At 44.7% G+C, this 17,167-nt stretch overlaps 1 protein-coding gene across 1 annotated transcript in view; it reads right to left on the bottom strand.

Moving 5' to 3' along the window:
- Positions 1 to 6,621: 6,621 nt before the first annotated feature.
- Positions 6,622 to 17,167, bottom strand: part of CDYL2 (chromodomain Y like 2) — a 179,725-nt gene continuing 169,179 nt past the window's right edge. The window contains exon 7 of the mRNA XM_066348885.1: positions 6,622 to 13,338. Within this exon, the coding sequence (XP_066204982.1) occupies positions 13,180 to 13,338 (159 nt within the window). The 3' untranslated portion in view covers positions 6,622 to 13,179. The remainder of the gene's footprint in view (positions 13,339 to 17,167) is intronic.

The following is a 17,167-nucleotide window of genomic DNA, read 5'->3' on the forward strand; positions in this document are numbered from 1 at the left end:
TTTTGAGTTGTAATATCATTTACTATTATTTCCAACTGCTTTAATGACAGTATCTATTCGGACAGTTTGAGTACAGTCTACAGAATACAGAAATCATGGTGAACCTGAAAGAACAGAAGCCTTGGAATAGAAGCCCAAATGATGAAATGCATGTCACCAGGAAGGGTACAAATAGACAGGATGTGCCTCCAGATACGAGGCACTGGAAGAGACATAATATCACTTGTGTGATTTTCTTGCCATAAATGTATAGTCTGAGTTTAATAATGAGGAAAGACAGCTCAAGTCCAAATCGAGGAGCATTCAACAAAATATAACTTGCCTGTTATAGTTTCATCAAATTGTCAAGGTCAAGAAAATCTCAGACAGGTAAACGAACTCTTTCAGATTAATGGAGAACTGAATGTGATGTGTGATCCTGGATTGGATTCTGGACCAGAAAAAAAAAAAAAAAAAAGACATTTGTGGGATGAACAGTAAAATCTAAATAATTAGATCATAATATTGTTGTTAATGTTAATTTCCTGATTTTTATCACTGTGCCATGCTTACAAGATGTTATCATTGGGGGATCTCGGTGAAGGGGTCTGTAGGATTTCTGCAACTTCTCTGTAAATCAGCAAATACTTCAGAATGAAAAAACAGACCAATAAGTAAGTTGGAATTTCTGCTCACTGCTTACTGCTGTGTGTCCTAGGGCAAGTCACTACACTTCTCTGAGCCCCAGTTTTCTCTCTTATTAAATGCATAAAAGAGATTAGGCATAAAAATACCTTATAATTAAGAAACTAACCTGAAATAAGTGCCCATTATTCAATAGTAGGTCCACATGTTATTTCTTAATCCTTAAATAAAAACTAGTATAGGTCTGTGAAGCCACCAGGAGTTGTGTCATCATAATACCTTACAGGGCGAGGGAGGCAGATTTGGAAGCCAGCTCTCTTTGGTTCCCAATTCCACGTTCTTCCTGCTATACCAGGGCTGTTACTACGATGATAATATGACGATCAACACAAGACGCTGGGAAAGACTCACTATCAAACAGGAAATGTAGCCAAGAGTAGACACCATCTTAAAGACACAGCCACAAGACTTCTATAAAAAAAAAATTGTCACCCACAGATCCGTTCCACCAGGAATCAGTCCACAAGGTCTGAATTCTCTCCCCTTTGTCAGGAACTGCTTGTCACCATCCAAATAACTGTGAGAGCACTCAGGCACCTCTCTTTGAAAGTGAAAGTGTCAACAAGTGTGGCTGCACAGGTGGCACTGGGACACCAAGTGTGCCATGAAGCTAAAACCCATCAGGTCCCCTGTCACCTTGAGACAGCTCCTTGGCCATCTGTCCTGGCAGAACCTAGGGCTCTATGTTCAACAATAGCTAGAAAATCGCAAGGACCAGCCTTCCCCACCGTTGCCCAACAGGCATGTCCCCGAGTGTCCTATCATGTGTGTGAGTGCGTGTTCCTCTGCTCACAGGAGCTAAGCCTGGGGGTCCCAACCATCCTGCAGCCACAGATCATTTTTAAGGCACTTAATCCATGAGGTTATTAAGTTACACCCTCAAGTCACCATCTGGCTGGGGGAGGGGGTTCCCAGGTAGGTGGGGTCTCTGGGCACATCAAATTACACCAGCTCAGGTGGCAGTCCCTGATGACTGAGTGGAAGAGACCCTCCCTGACTCTCAGGCCCCTCCCTCCCCCTTCCTCCAGGCTCCAGCCAGGTTTCCATTGTTTTTAAGGAAAAGGTGAGAAATCAACAGTTATAGGACACCTAACACGTGCCAGCCCCTCTTCTGGGTACTTTCTGCATGTGGCTCGTAAATCTTCTTAATAAGCTGCCATAGGAGTTAGTGTGCCCACTGTACAGGTAAGGAAGTCAAAATCATGTCATTTATTGAAGCCAAGTCAGAGATTTAAATGGAAAGTTGTCTGACTTCACATTATGCTCTTTCCACTAAGACCTAAGAATCTTGGCTTTAATCTCTCCAATTGCTTTTCTCAGCAAACTCTCCCCACATTTCTTACAAATTGACAGTCCTGGAGGAGGAATGACCATCCATTCATACACACTCCTGTCCCACCGGCCTGGTGCCCTGAGTGGTCCCTTAGCATTCTTGAACAAGAAGGCAGCAGCCCTATAAAGCTGTACAGAGTAACCCTCCTCCATCCTAAACCTCCGGCGGCTCTTGTCCCTGTTGTCCATCCTGTCGCTGGGTGCTGGCTCTTGGCCAGCTACTCGATTGGTGCCCTGATCAGGCACGTCTGCTCCTAGGTGCTGACTTCTTAACTTGGCTCAGTGCCCCAAGGGTTCTCATTCTCACCTCCGCTTAGGGAGGGTCCCATTCCATCCCTGGTCCAGTGCCACCACATCTGCACCCCAGGACGGGCTTCGGAGGCTGGAGAAGTAGCGCCCTCATTGGAAACCTCCGAATCCAGCAGCCTCTGATGGACCCACTGTATGGAATCCCCGAGAGGAAGGGCACCAGATCTCACACGCTCACAGGTAATCCTCACAGTAACCCGGAGAGGCAGTGCGAGCCCTACATGCAGACAGGACGTGCCAGGGTGTCACAACCAGCGAGCTTCTCTGGGGACAACGCTCCATTTGGCTACCAGCAGAAACAGGGTCTCATCTGAGAGACCAAAGGGACTGTATGTCCTGCCCAACTTTCTCCCGAACACAGGTCCCCGTGTGCTCTCACCAAACACACCTGCACAGAGCGCTGGGACTGGTGTGCCCCAGCCTCTGCCACGGCATTTGCTGCCTTTAGAGTATTAATGCAGCTACTTCAATGCAACAGCAACGCCCTGCCAACACCTGTCCTAAAGATACGTGTGCACTGTGTGCGTGCGTGTAGTTAATCATCTAATCTCGTACTTTCAATCTAACACACCTATAATCTCATGCATATATGTAAAGCTCGTTTCATCACTAAAAAGTAAAGATGTGCCCACAACTGTTCTTAACATTTTATAGATAAAAATTTCACCTATCTTTCATATTTGTATAAATCTTATAAAATCTCACATACATATACATATATAAATTACACTAAATCATTAAACAGTGACTCTCTGCCAACAACTGCTCTAAAAATTATATATATTTATACACAATCCCATTTATATGAATCTTATATATAAAATTGTGCATATATATGAAAATTTCATTTAATCATTAACAGTGACTACAGGTTAGTAACTGCTCTAAAAACTATATGTATAATTTCATATATATATATATATAAATATCACTGCAAATCTCATTTAATCATTAAAAGGCTATATGCCAAAAACTTTGAAATATACATATCATTTAATTTTACATATTAATGGCATTTATATATTTAAAGAAATCTCATATGTATTTATATATATATACACACAGTGATATCATCTAGTCATTTTTAAAAACCCTACGAGGCAGGCAGGCACAGCTGTAATCCCTGAAGGCTAAGCGAGGCCAACACCCCATGCATGTGATACCAGGTCTCAGGGGAGCTCCTGTCATCCCCCACCTGAGACCCACTCCCCCAAAGCCCAGAGCTGCTCCTGCCTCAGTGGGGGGACAATTCCAGCTTTACAGCCGCTCAGGCCCTAAATCCCCTAATCGCCCTTGACTCCTCTCTCTTTGACTCCACAACCAGTTAAATTCACCAGCCAGTCTCTGTCCGCCTTCAAAGCCCACTCAGGCCTTCACGCCTCCCCACGACCGTTCCATCCCTGATTGGAGCCTTTGTGGAGGACTGGTGGACAATTGCAAGAATCTCCTATTTGTCTTTTCGTCCTCACCCTTTTACCTGTTGTCATAGAGCACATCTGTCAAAGCACAAGTCAGTGAGGCCCCTCCTTTCCACATCCTCCGGGGACCCCCATCTCATTTGGCATGAGGGCTTGCATCCTATCAAAACCCACTGGCCCTATAGCATATGTCTCCCCTGTGAAGACTCAACAACATGTTGAAATAACCGCCTTCAAGTGCCTGAATAGTTTCCAGACGTAATTTATGTGTCTAAGATTTATTAAAAGAGTTGGTAAGAATTTCTTTGAAGAGAACTGGGCGAGCCACATCTCTCTCTCTCTCTCTCTCTCTCTCTCTCCCACACACACACACACACCTGGGAAGTGAGGAGGCCTCCCCTTTCATCTGAAGTCAAAGGAGAAGCAGGCTCCAGTGAGAGCTTGTATGTTATCTCCTAAAAATTAGGAGAAACTGGTATTGACATCTGACTCATGACTAAGAAATTCAATAGACGAGACATGGAGGCGGACTCTACTCCACCAGTGTGGTGGTAGCTGTTGTTCAGAAATCAGCATGCTGCCCTGGCTGGTTGGCTCAGTGGTAGAGCGTCGGCCTGGCGTGCAGGAGTCCCGGGTTCGATTCCCAGCCAGGGCATACAGGAAAAGCGCCCATCTGCTTCTCCACCCTTCCCCCTTTCCTTCCTCTCTGTCTCTCTCTTCCCCTCCCACAGTCAAGGCTCCACTGGAGCAAAGTCTGCCTGGACGCTGAGGATGGCTCTGTGGCCTCTGCCTCAGGTGCTAGAATGGTTCTGATTGTGGCAGAGCGACGCCCAAGGTGGGCAGAGCATCGCCCCCTGGTGGGCGTGCCGGGTGGATCCCGGTCAGGCGCATGTGGGAGTCTGTCTGACTGCCTCTCCGTTTCCAGCTTCAGAAAAATACAAAAAAAAAAGAAAAAAGAAAAAAAGAAATCAGCATGCTTATATGGGCAGGGGTGCGAGTGTTTTCCATGAACCAATGCGGCCCAGGTGTGGCAAAGAGCTGGCTTCGGGATTGTCTTGCCTTAAAGGGGCTGACAGACCTCAACTGGAGAAATTGGCAGTGGACACCCTAGACTCCTAGGGGCTGAAGAGGGAGTAATGGGCTGAGAGAGTTCATCGGGCAATTCTGAGACTGGCTGCCACCAACTGATAGAAGTTGCCAAGAAACCCAGACAAGAAAGAGAGAGAGAGAGACATTTATGAGGCCCAGAAAATGAAAAACCCCATCTCACACCACCACCATTGGTCCTTGTAAAACCTTTCCAGCTTCCCCCAATCCAATCAGAAAAGGGAGTGAGGGTCAGCAAAGAATGAGCAAAGCCCTCACCTTGAAAGCAGTTGGAAGCATTAATCCTTAAATAGAACAGGGCCAGTTTTGATTACTGAACTGAGGCAGTGTTTGTGACTTTAAGGAACTATTATTTACCAAAAAGATACTGCTGTCTGTGTTTTCATCCAAGATTAGGAAGGGACTATTTCATTAAGCAGACTTAAAGGGATAGTGAGAGAAAAATCATGAAGTTGCTTTTAGAATTACACTTCATTACTAGTTATTCAATATACTGGTGAATCACTTAGTTGTTGATGTATCTGACCAGATGGGCATTTCAGTCCACTTCACTCTGATTTTTACTTCCTCTGACTATTGGGGATATCACATCACAGTTAGCTTTGAGAGACAGTCAAAGGAACACAGTGTCTTACAGATATCACACTCGGAAACACCCACAAGGTTTCGTCCAGTCTCCTGCAACGACCAGAAGCAGTTAGGAGCAAAGGACTTTCCAGCTGTGACTCTGACTACTTAGGTTGGAGTCAGGACCCCAGAGAAAGGGCAAAGAGGCACACGAAAGGACGACGACAACGACATCAGGAGCAACAGAAAGAAAAAAGGGAGGCCAGCAGAGAGAAGAGGCTGGACTCCGGCCAAGGCTGGCTGGCCCACACAGACTGAAAGGTGACCCGAGGGGACATGAACAATTCATGGTGCGCCATCTTCTAGACTCTGAGGGTGTCTGTGGTTGTGTCAGGTGCTCTCTCCAGTGCTGCCCTATGGGCAGTTGAAGAATCATGGCAGGATTACCCACCTGTCTCTCATTGCAGGACCCTGAGCTCCTTCACAGCAGGGACTGAGTCCTCGGTGCCTTTCCACAGCTGTGCAGCGCCCAAGACAGAGCAGGGGCCTCCATACAGCTGCTGGATGGGTGGACGGACAGGCAGACAATGGCCTTGAGCAAATCCCTTTCTCAGGATTCTCTGTTGCCACGAACCCCTGAAAGACTCCTCTTCCTCTGTCCTATAGCTCATGTGCAATCAGGAGCCTAACTCTGGAAGCCAGGGGTCCTCAGCTGTGTGCCCCTCATAGAGCCATGTTGTGATGATCCAAGGGACGAGATCATGCAGGTGAAAAGGCCTCGCATAATTCCATAGTGACCAATATCATTGTTAGCCACACGTGGCAGCTGGGATTGCACAAGATTGAACTCCATGAAGGTTTATCCCTAGTGAGTAATGAGCCCTGTACAAGGAAACTTTCTGGGTATTCCAGGGAAGGTAAGCATGCTCATTCCAACCCCCTAAAAATAATCCTGTGCCCCCCATTTTAGGGTCCTCTGGTATCAAGCTGTTGCCACCTGGTGACTTCCCGCCTGAATAACTAAAGCCTGAAGCCAGATGGGGGTGGGTGGGCCTAGGTTCCATAGGAACGCAGACACAACCTGGATGCATCAGATGTCTCAACCCCTACAGGCCCCAGGAACTTCTCCGTCCAGACACCACAGAACCTGTTTGAGAGTTTCATGCACAGGCTGCAGAGGGGGGAACACAAGCAAATGCAGACAAAGTTTCAACCTTTTTATTCAAAGCAGCTTTTCACAATGTATAAATACTGCATATTAGCACACATGAAAATACAACTTCTAAGGCACCCAGAAATGTGTTCATACACTTTACAGGACCATTCACAAAGAGAGTGTATACACTTTTGCTCTAGACAGTCAGCATTTGATAAATCAGAAGATTATTACCCCCCAGTACTGCACCCCGTCTCAGGAAATATTTACAACGTGGCGAGAAAGGGTCAGCCGGACCTGCTTGATAATTCTATGAAGTATTCATACTTACAAATATTCAGAACTAGTTAAAGACTCTCCCATGACAACTTGGCAAAAGAAAACGAGTCGCCTAATTTGCAAAGGTCTCCTTGGATTTTGGTGTGTGTGCTACATCCATGATCAAACCCAAACACTCCGAGGGTGGGCTGGATAAGTTTTTGGTAGCCTGCTTCATTAGCAGAAGTTTGGTAATAAGCCTTACCACTAGAACACCGCTACTTCAGCATCGATCATTTCTCGACCAGTTAACACATCGATGACTTCACCACGAATGAGAATGCAGCGAGAATGGAAGGAAACTCTCCTCACGTGGAACGGGGGGCTGGAATGAGTGATGGGGAACATAAGGAGGAGGAACTTCAGCAATCGCAGGCCAGCTGTTCAGTGTAGACACACCTGAAAAACTCGCACTGGAGGCTGTTCTTCAGATGGAGGAGTCTACACCGGTCAGAGAACCTGGAGGAATGCCAGCCCTCCGCTTTATTATGATAATGGATAGAGGCTGGGACCGCACAGCCAAGACACCCACCTGAGACAGCGAGTTTCCAGCTGGGAAACTCATCTTCCAGAACTTTCTTCAGGTGACAACACCTCCTTCTGTGTGGCCAGCCACGGGGAGCACGAGGTTGGTGGGAGTGAGCAGTTTATTTGTGCCATGAAGCATGCACACCTCTGTCTAGATGTGCCTACAATCTATGAAATGCATGCTTTGTTGAAATAATGAAATTCTTTGGTCCTTGGTTTTATGAAAGGCAATTATTTTCACAATCCTGTCAACATGGGCATTGGCAAATGACTTCAAGCTGGGACTGATGGCACAAGGACAAAATAAATACTAGATGGAAAAGTCTAGACCCTCCAAACTTCCCAGAGTCACCTTCCTGAGCTCTGGTACCAGGCCAGGTGTTGGGCTACTGCCTGGTCAACAGCCAGAGCTGAAGCTTAAAACTAGATGTCAGCTCTTCTGACTGCTACATACTGGAAACGCTGGAAGTATATAGCTCCATCCCAGGGGTAGATGAGTTGACTTGATGAATACTATTCAAGATGAATCAAATAACTTGACTTTAGCCATACTACTGCCTTTCTCTCAAAATCATTTTCAAAGCCTTGGTAAAGAGAATCAGTTGGTAACTATGAAAGTGTGACAAACTGAAAGGAATCATAATTTTGAGAAAATTTAAGTCCAAATTTCCGTTGGTTTTATTAGGTCCCAAACACAGTGGGTGCACCACCAATGAGCTCTGCGACTTCTGCTCCATTAAAACAGCCCAGGGTGGACTGACTCAGCCAACGTGTACATTGTGCATCTAGTTTGCCTTTGCCCTGCTGAACTCGGGTTTCATATGGCTTCACACACATAGTCCATTGATAAGACACTCAGGACACATGGGAATGCTGATTATGTAACTGAAATTGACTTCAGATTGTCTACACAAGTAAGACTCACATGTAAACTTTATTAACATCTCTCAAGGAATGCTGATCTCAGCCAGGTTGGACGTTTCCAAGTCATCCACAAGGACCTGGGGTCAACCGCCAAGGTCAGGAGCAGGAAGTGCCATTTGTTCAGAACAACTGATGGACCAGCAGCCCTCCCTGGGACTGTGTCTAAACTCTGTGACTAGTACAAAGGTGGCTCCGAAAAACCTGCCCTTGGTCCATGTGTATGACCAAAGACAATCACCAAGGTGCCTATCTGGCTCCTGCCGCCATCAACTCAACCAAACTCTTCAAATAAGCCATAACTTTCAGACTGCATTGAGTCCGTCAACATGGCTTACATTGCTTGGAAGAAACAACCCGTATTACCCTTTTTTTTTTTTTTTTTTTTTTTTTTTTTGCAACACGCTTAAGGCTCTGTGCACAAACTCCATCAACTGCCACCCAATGAGAACTTATGGGAAGATCTTAAACTACATCTGTAGTTGCAAAGGTTGGAAAATTGACTGATCCTAATGGTAAGGCTTATTCACATATGCAATACATTTTCAAATGGTACTTCAAGAAAAAAAAATAATCAAACATAACCTGTGCTCTAACAATATAAGAGCGTTAGAGTCTTATGGGAAAAACAAAAGAAAAACAAAAAACCCTTGGCACCAAAGCAGTATGCTATTTTTTTGAAAGAACAAGTGACATTAATGGGAAAGATTGCCTAAAACGCATAGTCTAACTTACCACAGAAATATAAAAGTTTATATTCTGAAAATATATACTGTATTAAAGTCTGTAAGCATTTCAACCCAAATCTGCAGAAATAACTAAGCAACACTTATCTACAACAAAAATATACATGCAAGACAACCCCCAAATGGTTTCCCTTAAATATCTACAAAGGCAAAGTGTAGATTTTTAAAGATTATACAAAACCATTTACAGAGAATAAAATAAAATACTTAGGAAATCTCATTTCGAGTCTTAAATACTGTGTATATTAGTGAAGAGTGTCTAAACTAATACATACAACAGACCTAAGTATCCGGACACAGAAACACGGCAGAGAAGCAACTCCGCGTTTTAAAGAGTCGCTTAGGAAAATCTGAAGCTATTTCTATTTGTTTCTCCTCGTTTAAAAAAAAAATGTCCACAGAAACTAGATTGTAAAACTGCATGAGCGTAACTAAATTTCAAATTTTAAAAAGTTTACAAAATTTTTTTTAAAACCAACAATAATGGGAAATGCAGTTCAGCATCATCAAGGCTATTTTCAAATATGGGGATTCAGAGATATGATTGCATTGATCAAAGTCTATTGTGATTGGTATCCTTCCGTTATCATACTTACACTTCCTATGAGAAAAAAAATTTTTTTCATGCTTCAGGGAGAACACTTCCTAGTTTAATCTAAACCAAACAGGAATAACATTTCAAATCAATTCTCTACTACCTTCTCACAGTTACCCAGTTTTATCTTTTTAGAGGGTAATTTTTGATATTTTTTTACCCACAAACATTATCCCAAAGCCAGAAGAGACACGTGGGTACATCAGCTTTAGTCTGTGGCTTCCACATGGTGAGGAGTTCTGGCCACCGTAGCAAAGTCCTACAAAAGGTCCTCTTGGAAGGAGGCTGTTAACTCCGGTGGTTCCGCTATAGGCCACTCATGCTCCTGACCAGGGGTTAGAGCAGAGAAGGGAGGAAGTTCTAATGGATGGCTAACAAGATGGCAAGGAGCGGTTCTCCTGGAAGGTTCCTTGACAAAAGAGACATCCTTAACATCCCACCCACAGCTGTTTTTCCAACCCCATGGGTAATTCTGGGGTGGGGCTGCCCAAACCAGGCACAATTCCTCAAAGAACTGCCCAGGAAGGGACAGACCCAAAGGGTGGGGTGGGGTGGGGGCAAAGCAGGGTAGAAGCGGAAGAAAGGATCCTATGGGAACAGCGCGGGTTCTGGGAGAGAGGATGACAAGTGAAAGCCAGAACCCTATTCAAGAAAGCTGTTAGGACAGACCCTGACACACCGCAGGTCTGGGATTTTCCGTCCCAAGTCAATCTGCTATATCACCTGGGCATCACCTACATATTATGAAAACAAGTACTCAAAAAGTGAAAAATCCTGAGGTTCAGTCTACCCTGTAGTAAAGAGAGTTAACCAACTTTTGCCCAATTTACAGAACGTCCTTCTTGAATTGATAATATGGAAACAAGCCGAATACAGACCACCTTGGCAAACACCTCCTGTTGTAACCAGAACCTACAAGTTAACAGGAATTCCACCTCAGTAATGCTTTCACATTCCTACCTTATCATCAGAGATCCTTGAAATGTTTAGAGTATGGATGCGTGATATGTCTGAAGCTAAAGTGTTTCTGGTGCTTGCAGCAGGGCACAGCGGTGGACACCAACTGAAAGGAATTTCCAAACAGCCTCTTCCATCTCCAACAAGGATCCTGCCACTGTTTCTGGGGGAATCAGACCTGCCCCTAGAAGGTAAATAGAAAGCAAGGGTCCCTTTCTTTGGATGATTTTGCGGTGCTGCACAGATGACCTGCCATGACACACAGAGTGGGATTTGTCTAGGGGCTGTGGGAAAGCATACATTTGTTCTTTCAAAGGATGTGACACAACCCAAGTGGAAATGTGACAACAGGCATTTGGGCAAAAGCAGATGTTTGATTCCCTAGAGTCCAGGTGTGCAATTCCTATAGGATCCCATGTGGACAAAGGGGAGAGAACACAGGACTTCAATGTGATCTTCCTCCAGCTGGATTCAGCCAAGGTGGGTGTCCCCTGCTGGCTCCTCAAGGCCAAGGTGGAAGAAAGTAGAGGGTAAGAAGCTTCATGAAGTCATGTGGAAACTCAAGACTAGAGAGCTTCCTACCAAGGGAACCAAAGCCATCTTAAGGATCAGAGTCCAGATAAATTTCGAATTCACTGTCTAAAGGACCAGGTCTCTAGTCACAGAATAGGTATGACGTGTTCTCTGAAACACAAAGCTCAGAGCCATGTATCCTCCCTATCTACATGGCCCCTGCCCCCTGGTCACCTTTTAAAGAAAAGAAGGACCAGAAAGAGGTACAAAACCAACCATAGCAGTGACTCTCCTTTCCTCAGCCCACCTCCCCACCCCGGGCCGTGCCCCACTCTCACTGCTCCATTCGGTTCTCTCCAAGGAAGGGTCAAGAGAGACTAGTGTTGAGTATAGGGAAGGAGAATACAGAGGGGCAAAGGACCTCCGGGACACGCAGAGGTTGTGATGGAAACGGGAAAACCCTGCCACTTTGATAACCTAACTTGCTCTGGGTGCTGGATCCATAACAGAACACCGTCCTGACGCTCCTCTGCTCTAACCTTGCTGGTGACCTTTCTCCTCACCAAACAGAGCTGAAACCCCTCATGCCCCTCAGTCAGCACACAGACTTTGGAGTTGCTGCTCTAAATAAAGATGTCAGGGTCCCCTTGCAGACCAGGAGCCCAAGGGCAGGAGACCTCATCCCTGGTCATTCCTTCCTGATGTGAGCAAACAACTAGAAAAAGGACAGATCACCTGAGCTTCGGGACACAAAAAGATGCAATCCTTCTACCGATGGCTCAGCAGCGGGGGAACACTTCCCACCTCCCCGGAAAGCCAGCCCCGACACTGCAGCCCACAGGGAAGGAACAGACTCTGAAATCCAGGTTCAGTCATTGGCCCCCAGTGAAGAAAGTCTTACTCTAGACAATGGGCAATCCCCAGGGTAGGGTCTATTCCTCACCTCTTCTGATGTCACACAATGAGGGACTGGGTATGTCTCAGGGCCATCCAGGCTGGAGGCCCCTTTCCCTAGTGAGAGGCAGCAGAGTGGCGAGAAAGCTGTTCGCCGGTTTCCCCTGGAACAAGTGGTCCATCATCACACTGAGAACCGCTCTACAAGCAGAGGGTCTGGTACAGAGCTATCCCTCTTAGCCACAGAAATTCTTCCATTTCCATCTCTCTGAATTTACTGCTACACGGTTCACTGCTAGAATGCACCAAACAGCATTAACCCTGTATGGGATTTGGTCCAGGGAAGTATGAAAATAATACCTGTGTGAACAACAGATATCATAATATATAAACAAAAATAAATAAATTAAATAAGTCCGATTAAAGAAAAAAAAATTTTCCTAGGAGTTTAAGTTTTTGCAAAACTAGCTTTACATATATATATAATACACATAAATTATCAGAATTCCCACTTACATTGTTTTAAAAATATATATTTAACAAAACATTCCTAAATGTACACTATCTGGGTTTGTAAGTCGCTCAGCTGGGTTTAAGACTGAGCCCTAAAAGTCCCCCAGATCTACTTCGGAGAGGAGACTGAGGCGGGCCCTACACAATCGCTTTGCTCATCGGTCTGGAAAATCCCTAAGACGCACTGTCTCCTGTCACCAGATCAGTACCTAACCAGAGGGCGTGACACCAAGTCTCCAAATCAGAGGTGCTGTGTAAACACAGCCTGAGTCAGAAAAACAGAGAAACTGGTTTCCCTCTCCCTGGACCGGGACGGCGAATTTCAGCAAACGGGGACGGAACAGTACCTGGAAGAGGCCTGGGAAGATATAGCCCTCAATAGCTCTCTAGCCAGTGGGGGTCGGGACGTGGGGAAGGCCAAGGATGCTGCATTTCCCATCTGTTACACAAAATCAAACCAATGAGGAACAACCAAATAAGACGAGGAAATGAACACAACCCTAGGTAGAAAGACATCTTGACAAACTCCTTGGCCAGGCTTACACTGGGCTCCGATTTTGAAACGGGGCAGAGCTGGAAGTCAGGTGCCCCGGACCGCTGGGCCAAGTGAGCCGGGGCCCTTCAGACTTCGTAAATTTTGTCCTGCAGGTAGCTGAACAGGGAATCCAGGCCTTTGGAGGAACTCCAGAGTTGCTTCAGCATGAGGCATTCCTTCTCATTCACGTCTTCAAGCACCGACTTCAGGAAGCTCCGAACAAGGCATTTCGACTGCTCCAACACCTGAAGGGAAATGACAAGCCTCGTTAGCTGGGCCCCTCTGCTCCATAAGAACGTACTCGTCCTGTGAGGCGCCAGTTACCCCTCCAACGTGCACCGCCAGAGCAGGCTGCCCGCTGCAGACCGGGAATGCACTCGAGGCCAGCCATGCTGTTGCGCCCACAGTCCCTGGGATGGCGAGCAGGGCCCACATCACCCCCACCTGCAAGAACTTTGTCTTTAGCCAAGGGTAACGCAAACTCAGTACCACTGTCTGTGGATGGCAGGAATAAGTTTAGCAAACATTGCTCTCACCCCCTGTGCTCGTCTTCATTATCTGCGGGACAGGAATAATGGGATGTAACTCAAGGATGGTTGGCATCACAAAGTAAGATAATGAAATGAACTAAAGGTTGCCCAAGCATCCATCTGAGCCACCCCAACAGCAACGCCTCTCCTTCAAGCTTAGCAGTAAGAACAGTAGTAATAATAGTAGCAATCGGTGTAATGATGAGTAATAATTTTTACAATGATCATAGTAATGAGTGATAATACTGAGCATAACAATAGTAGTGATGCGATAGTACTGCAGAAGTAATAAGGGTAAAAATGTTATTAAAGGAGTAAAATAATAGCACTGTTAGTAATATAGGAGTGATCATGGAAATGATATAAATAATGCTATAGTATGAGAACAATAATATTAATAAATGCACTGGTAATAATAATCATAGTAATGAATAATCACAATTGTCGTGATCACAGTAATAATAATAACAATGCCACTACAATCACCATTCACCAATTAGATCTAGGAGAAGTCCTTTTCCTACATTCTTTCATTTCTTGCTCAGGAATCTCCACATTATTGATAAAGGACCTACACTCAGTGACATGCCCTGAGTTGCCTCATGGACGTGCCCACCAACAGCAGGCTGACTCTAACAGGCTGCACTGCTGCCTCGCTCTGACGATCTGCTGGGAAGAGCAGCATCCCAGCACCCTTCCATTGGCCTCCACCATCCTCTGCTGATGCTCGCACTCTCCCAAAGCATGCACAAATAGGAGAAAAAGCAAGACAAGAGCTCCCTGGCTCAAGCAGGCTGGAAAGAGACTGTGATCTCACTCTTCAGCTTGGGCTGGAGGCCAACAGATGCTGAGAATGCGCTGGCTGACCAAGACTGCCTCTTTTCTCCTGAGAATTACCCCAAAGGACACCTTCTCCCAAAGACGGTGGGTATGTTCCTTTCTCAGGCAAATCAACCCAAAGCCTCTGAATTCATAACTGTTGACAGGACAGATTTCCTTGCCATATTTAACAGCTGGTTTTACCTGAAAACCTCTGTTGCCCCAAGACAAAACTCCTCAGTGGAGCTGTGAGGCCTTTCTTCCACCTTCCTTTCCATACTTTTTCCCTTGAATACTCTGTGCACCTGCTTACACCACCATGAGTTGCTGCCTAATCTCCACATGGGTCTTCAGACTCGTGTGCTCTATCTAACTCACGCTGTTTCTTCTTAGAATTTCTACCTGCCTGTCCAAATTGGAACAGAAGAAGTAAAATTGTCACTATTTGTGGATGACCTGATATTATATATAGAAAACCCTAAAGACTCCACCAAAAAACTGTTACAACTAATAAATGAATTCAGTTGTTGCAGGACACAAAATATTCAGAAACAAGATGCATTTCTATACATTAGAAAATAATCCCATTTACAACTGCATCAACACGAATGAAATGCCTAGGGATAAATTTAACCAAGAAGATTAAACACCTTTACTCTGAAAAGTATAAGAACATGGATGAAAGAAACTGAAGAGGACACAAATAAATGGAAGGATGCATCATGCTCATTGATTAATATTGTTAAAATGCCCATACTACCCAGAGCAATCTGCATATTTATTGATATCCCTATAAAAACACAACAGACATTTTTCACAGAACTAGAACAATAATCCTAAAATTTATATAGAACCACAAAAGACCTCAAATTGCCAAAGCAATCTAGAGAAACAAGAATAAAGTTGGAGTTATCATGCTACCTGATATCAAACTATACTACAAAACTATAGTAATCAAAATAGTATAAGCACTGGCACAAAAACAAGAGCAATGGAACAGACTAGAAAGTCAGAAATAGACCCAAAATTATATGGTCAATTAATCTGCAACAAAGGAGGCAAGAATACATAATGGGGAAATGACAGTCTCTTCAATAAATGGTGTTGGGGAAATGATAGATACAGGCAAGAAATGAATACGGACTACTTTCTTCCACTATACAAAACCAAAAATACTCAGTATCATAAAACTCCTACAAGAAAGCAGAGGCAGTAAACTCTTTGACATTAGTCTTAGACATGTTTTTATGGATATGTTTCCCTGAGTAAAGGCAACAGAAGCAAAAATAAACAAACAAAACAACACCAAACTAAAAAGCTTCTGCACAGCAATGGAAACCATCAACAAAATGAAAAGATAACCTACTGACTGGAAGAACATATTTGTAAATGATGCATCTGATTAGGGTTTAATTTTCAAAATAGGTAAGGAGCTCACACAGCTTAACACCCACAAACACAAACACACACACAACCAAATTACAAAACAGGCAGAGGACCTGAACAGGACATACAGATGGCCAACAGACATGAAAAGATGTTCAACATCACTAATCATCAGGGAAATGCAAATAAAAACCACAATGAGATGATCACTTCACACCTGTCAGAATGGCTATTATAAAAAAGTCAACAAATAAATGTTGGAAAGGATGTGGTGAAATGGGAACCCTCACGCATTGTTAATGGGGTATTAAATTAGTGTAGCCACTTTGGAAAACAGTATGGAGATTCTTAAAAAACCTTAAACACAGAAACGATCATGTGATTCAGTAATTCTACTTCTGGGCATCTACTCAAAGAAAAGAAAAAATTAATTCAAAAAGATATGTGCACCCTATGTTCACTGCAGTATTATTTTATATATATATATATATTGCATTTTTCTGAAGCTGGAAACGGGGAGAGACAGTCAGACAGACTCCCACATGCGCCCGACCGGGATCTACCTGGCACGCCCACCAGGGGGCGACGCTCTGCCCACCAGGGGGCAATGCTCTGCCCCTCCGGAGCATCGCTCTGTTGCGACCAGAGCCACTCCAGCGCCTGGAGCAGAGGCCAAGGAGCCATCCCCAGCGCCTGGGCCATCTTTGCTCCAATGGAGCCTTGCTTGCGGCAGGGGAAGAGAGACACAGAGAGGAAGGAGAGGGGGAGGGGTGGAGAAGCAGATGGGTGCTTCTCCTGTGTGCCCTGGCCGGGAATCGAACCCGGGACCTCTGCACGCCAGGCCGACGCTCTACCACTGAGCCAACCGGCCAGGGCCACTGCAGTATTATTTAAATAGCCAAGATATGAAAGCAACCTAGGTTTCTATCATTAGATGAATGGATAATGAAGATGATATATACACACAATAGAATATTATTCATCAATAAAAAGAATGAAATCTTACTATTTGCAAGAACATACACGGACCGAGAGGGTATCTATGGTAAGTGAAATAAATCAAAGACAAATACCATATGATTTCACTTATTTGTGGAATCTAAAGAACAAAACAAACAAAAAAGAAACAGACTCATAGACACAGAGAACAAATAAAGGTTGGCAGATAGGGGGCGGGGGGGTTGGGGAAATGAGTGTAAAGGTAAAGAGGTTAAGAAGTATAAATGATAGTCACAAATTAGTCATGCGGATGTAAAGTACAGCACAGGGAGTCTAGTCAATGATACTATAATAACTATGTATGGTGCCAGGTGGGTACTGGACTTACTGGGAGAATCAC

The sequence above is a fragment of the Saccopteryx leptura genome, chromosome 9 (assembly GCF_036850995.1).
Source record: "Saccopteryx leptura isolate mSacLep1 chromosome 9, mSacLep1_pri_phased_curated, whole genome shotgun sequence".
NCBI lineage: Eukaryota > Metazoa > Chordata > Mammalia > Chiroptera > Emballonuridae > Saccopteryx > Saccopteryx leptura.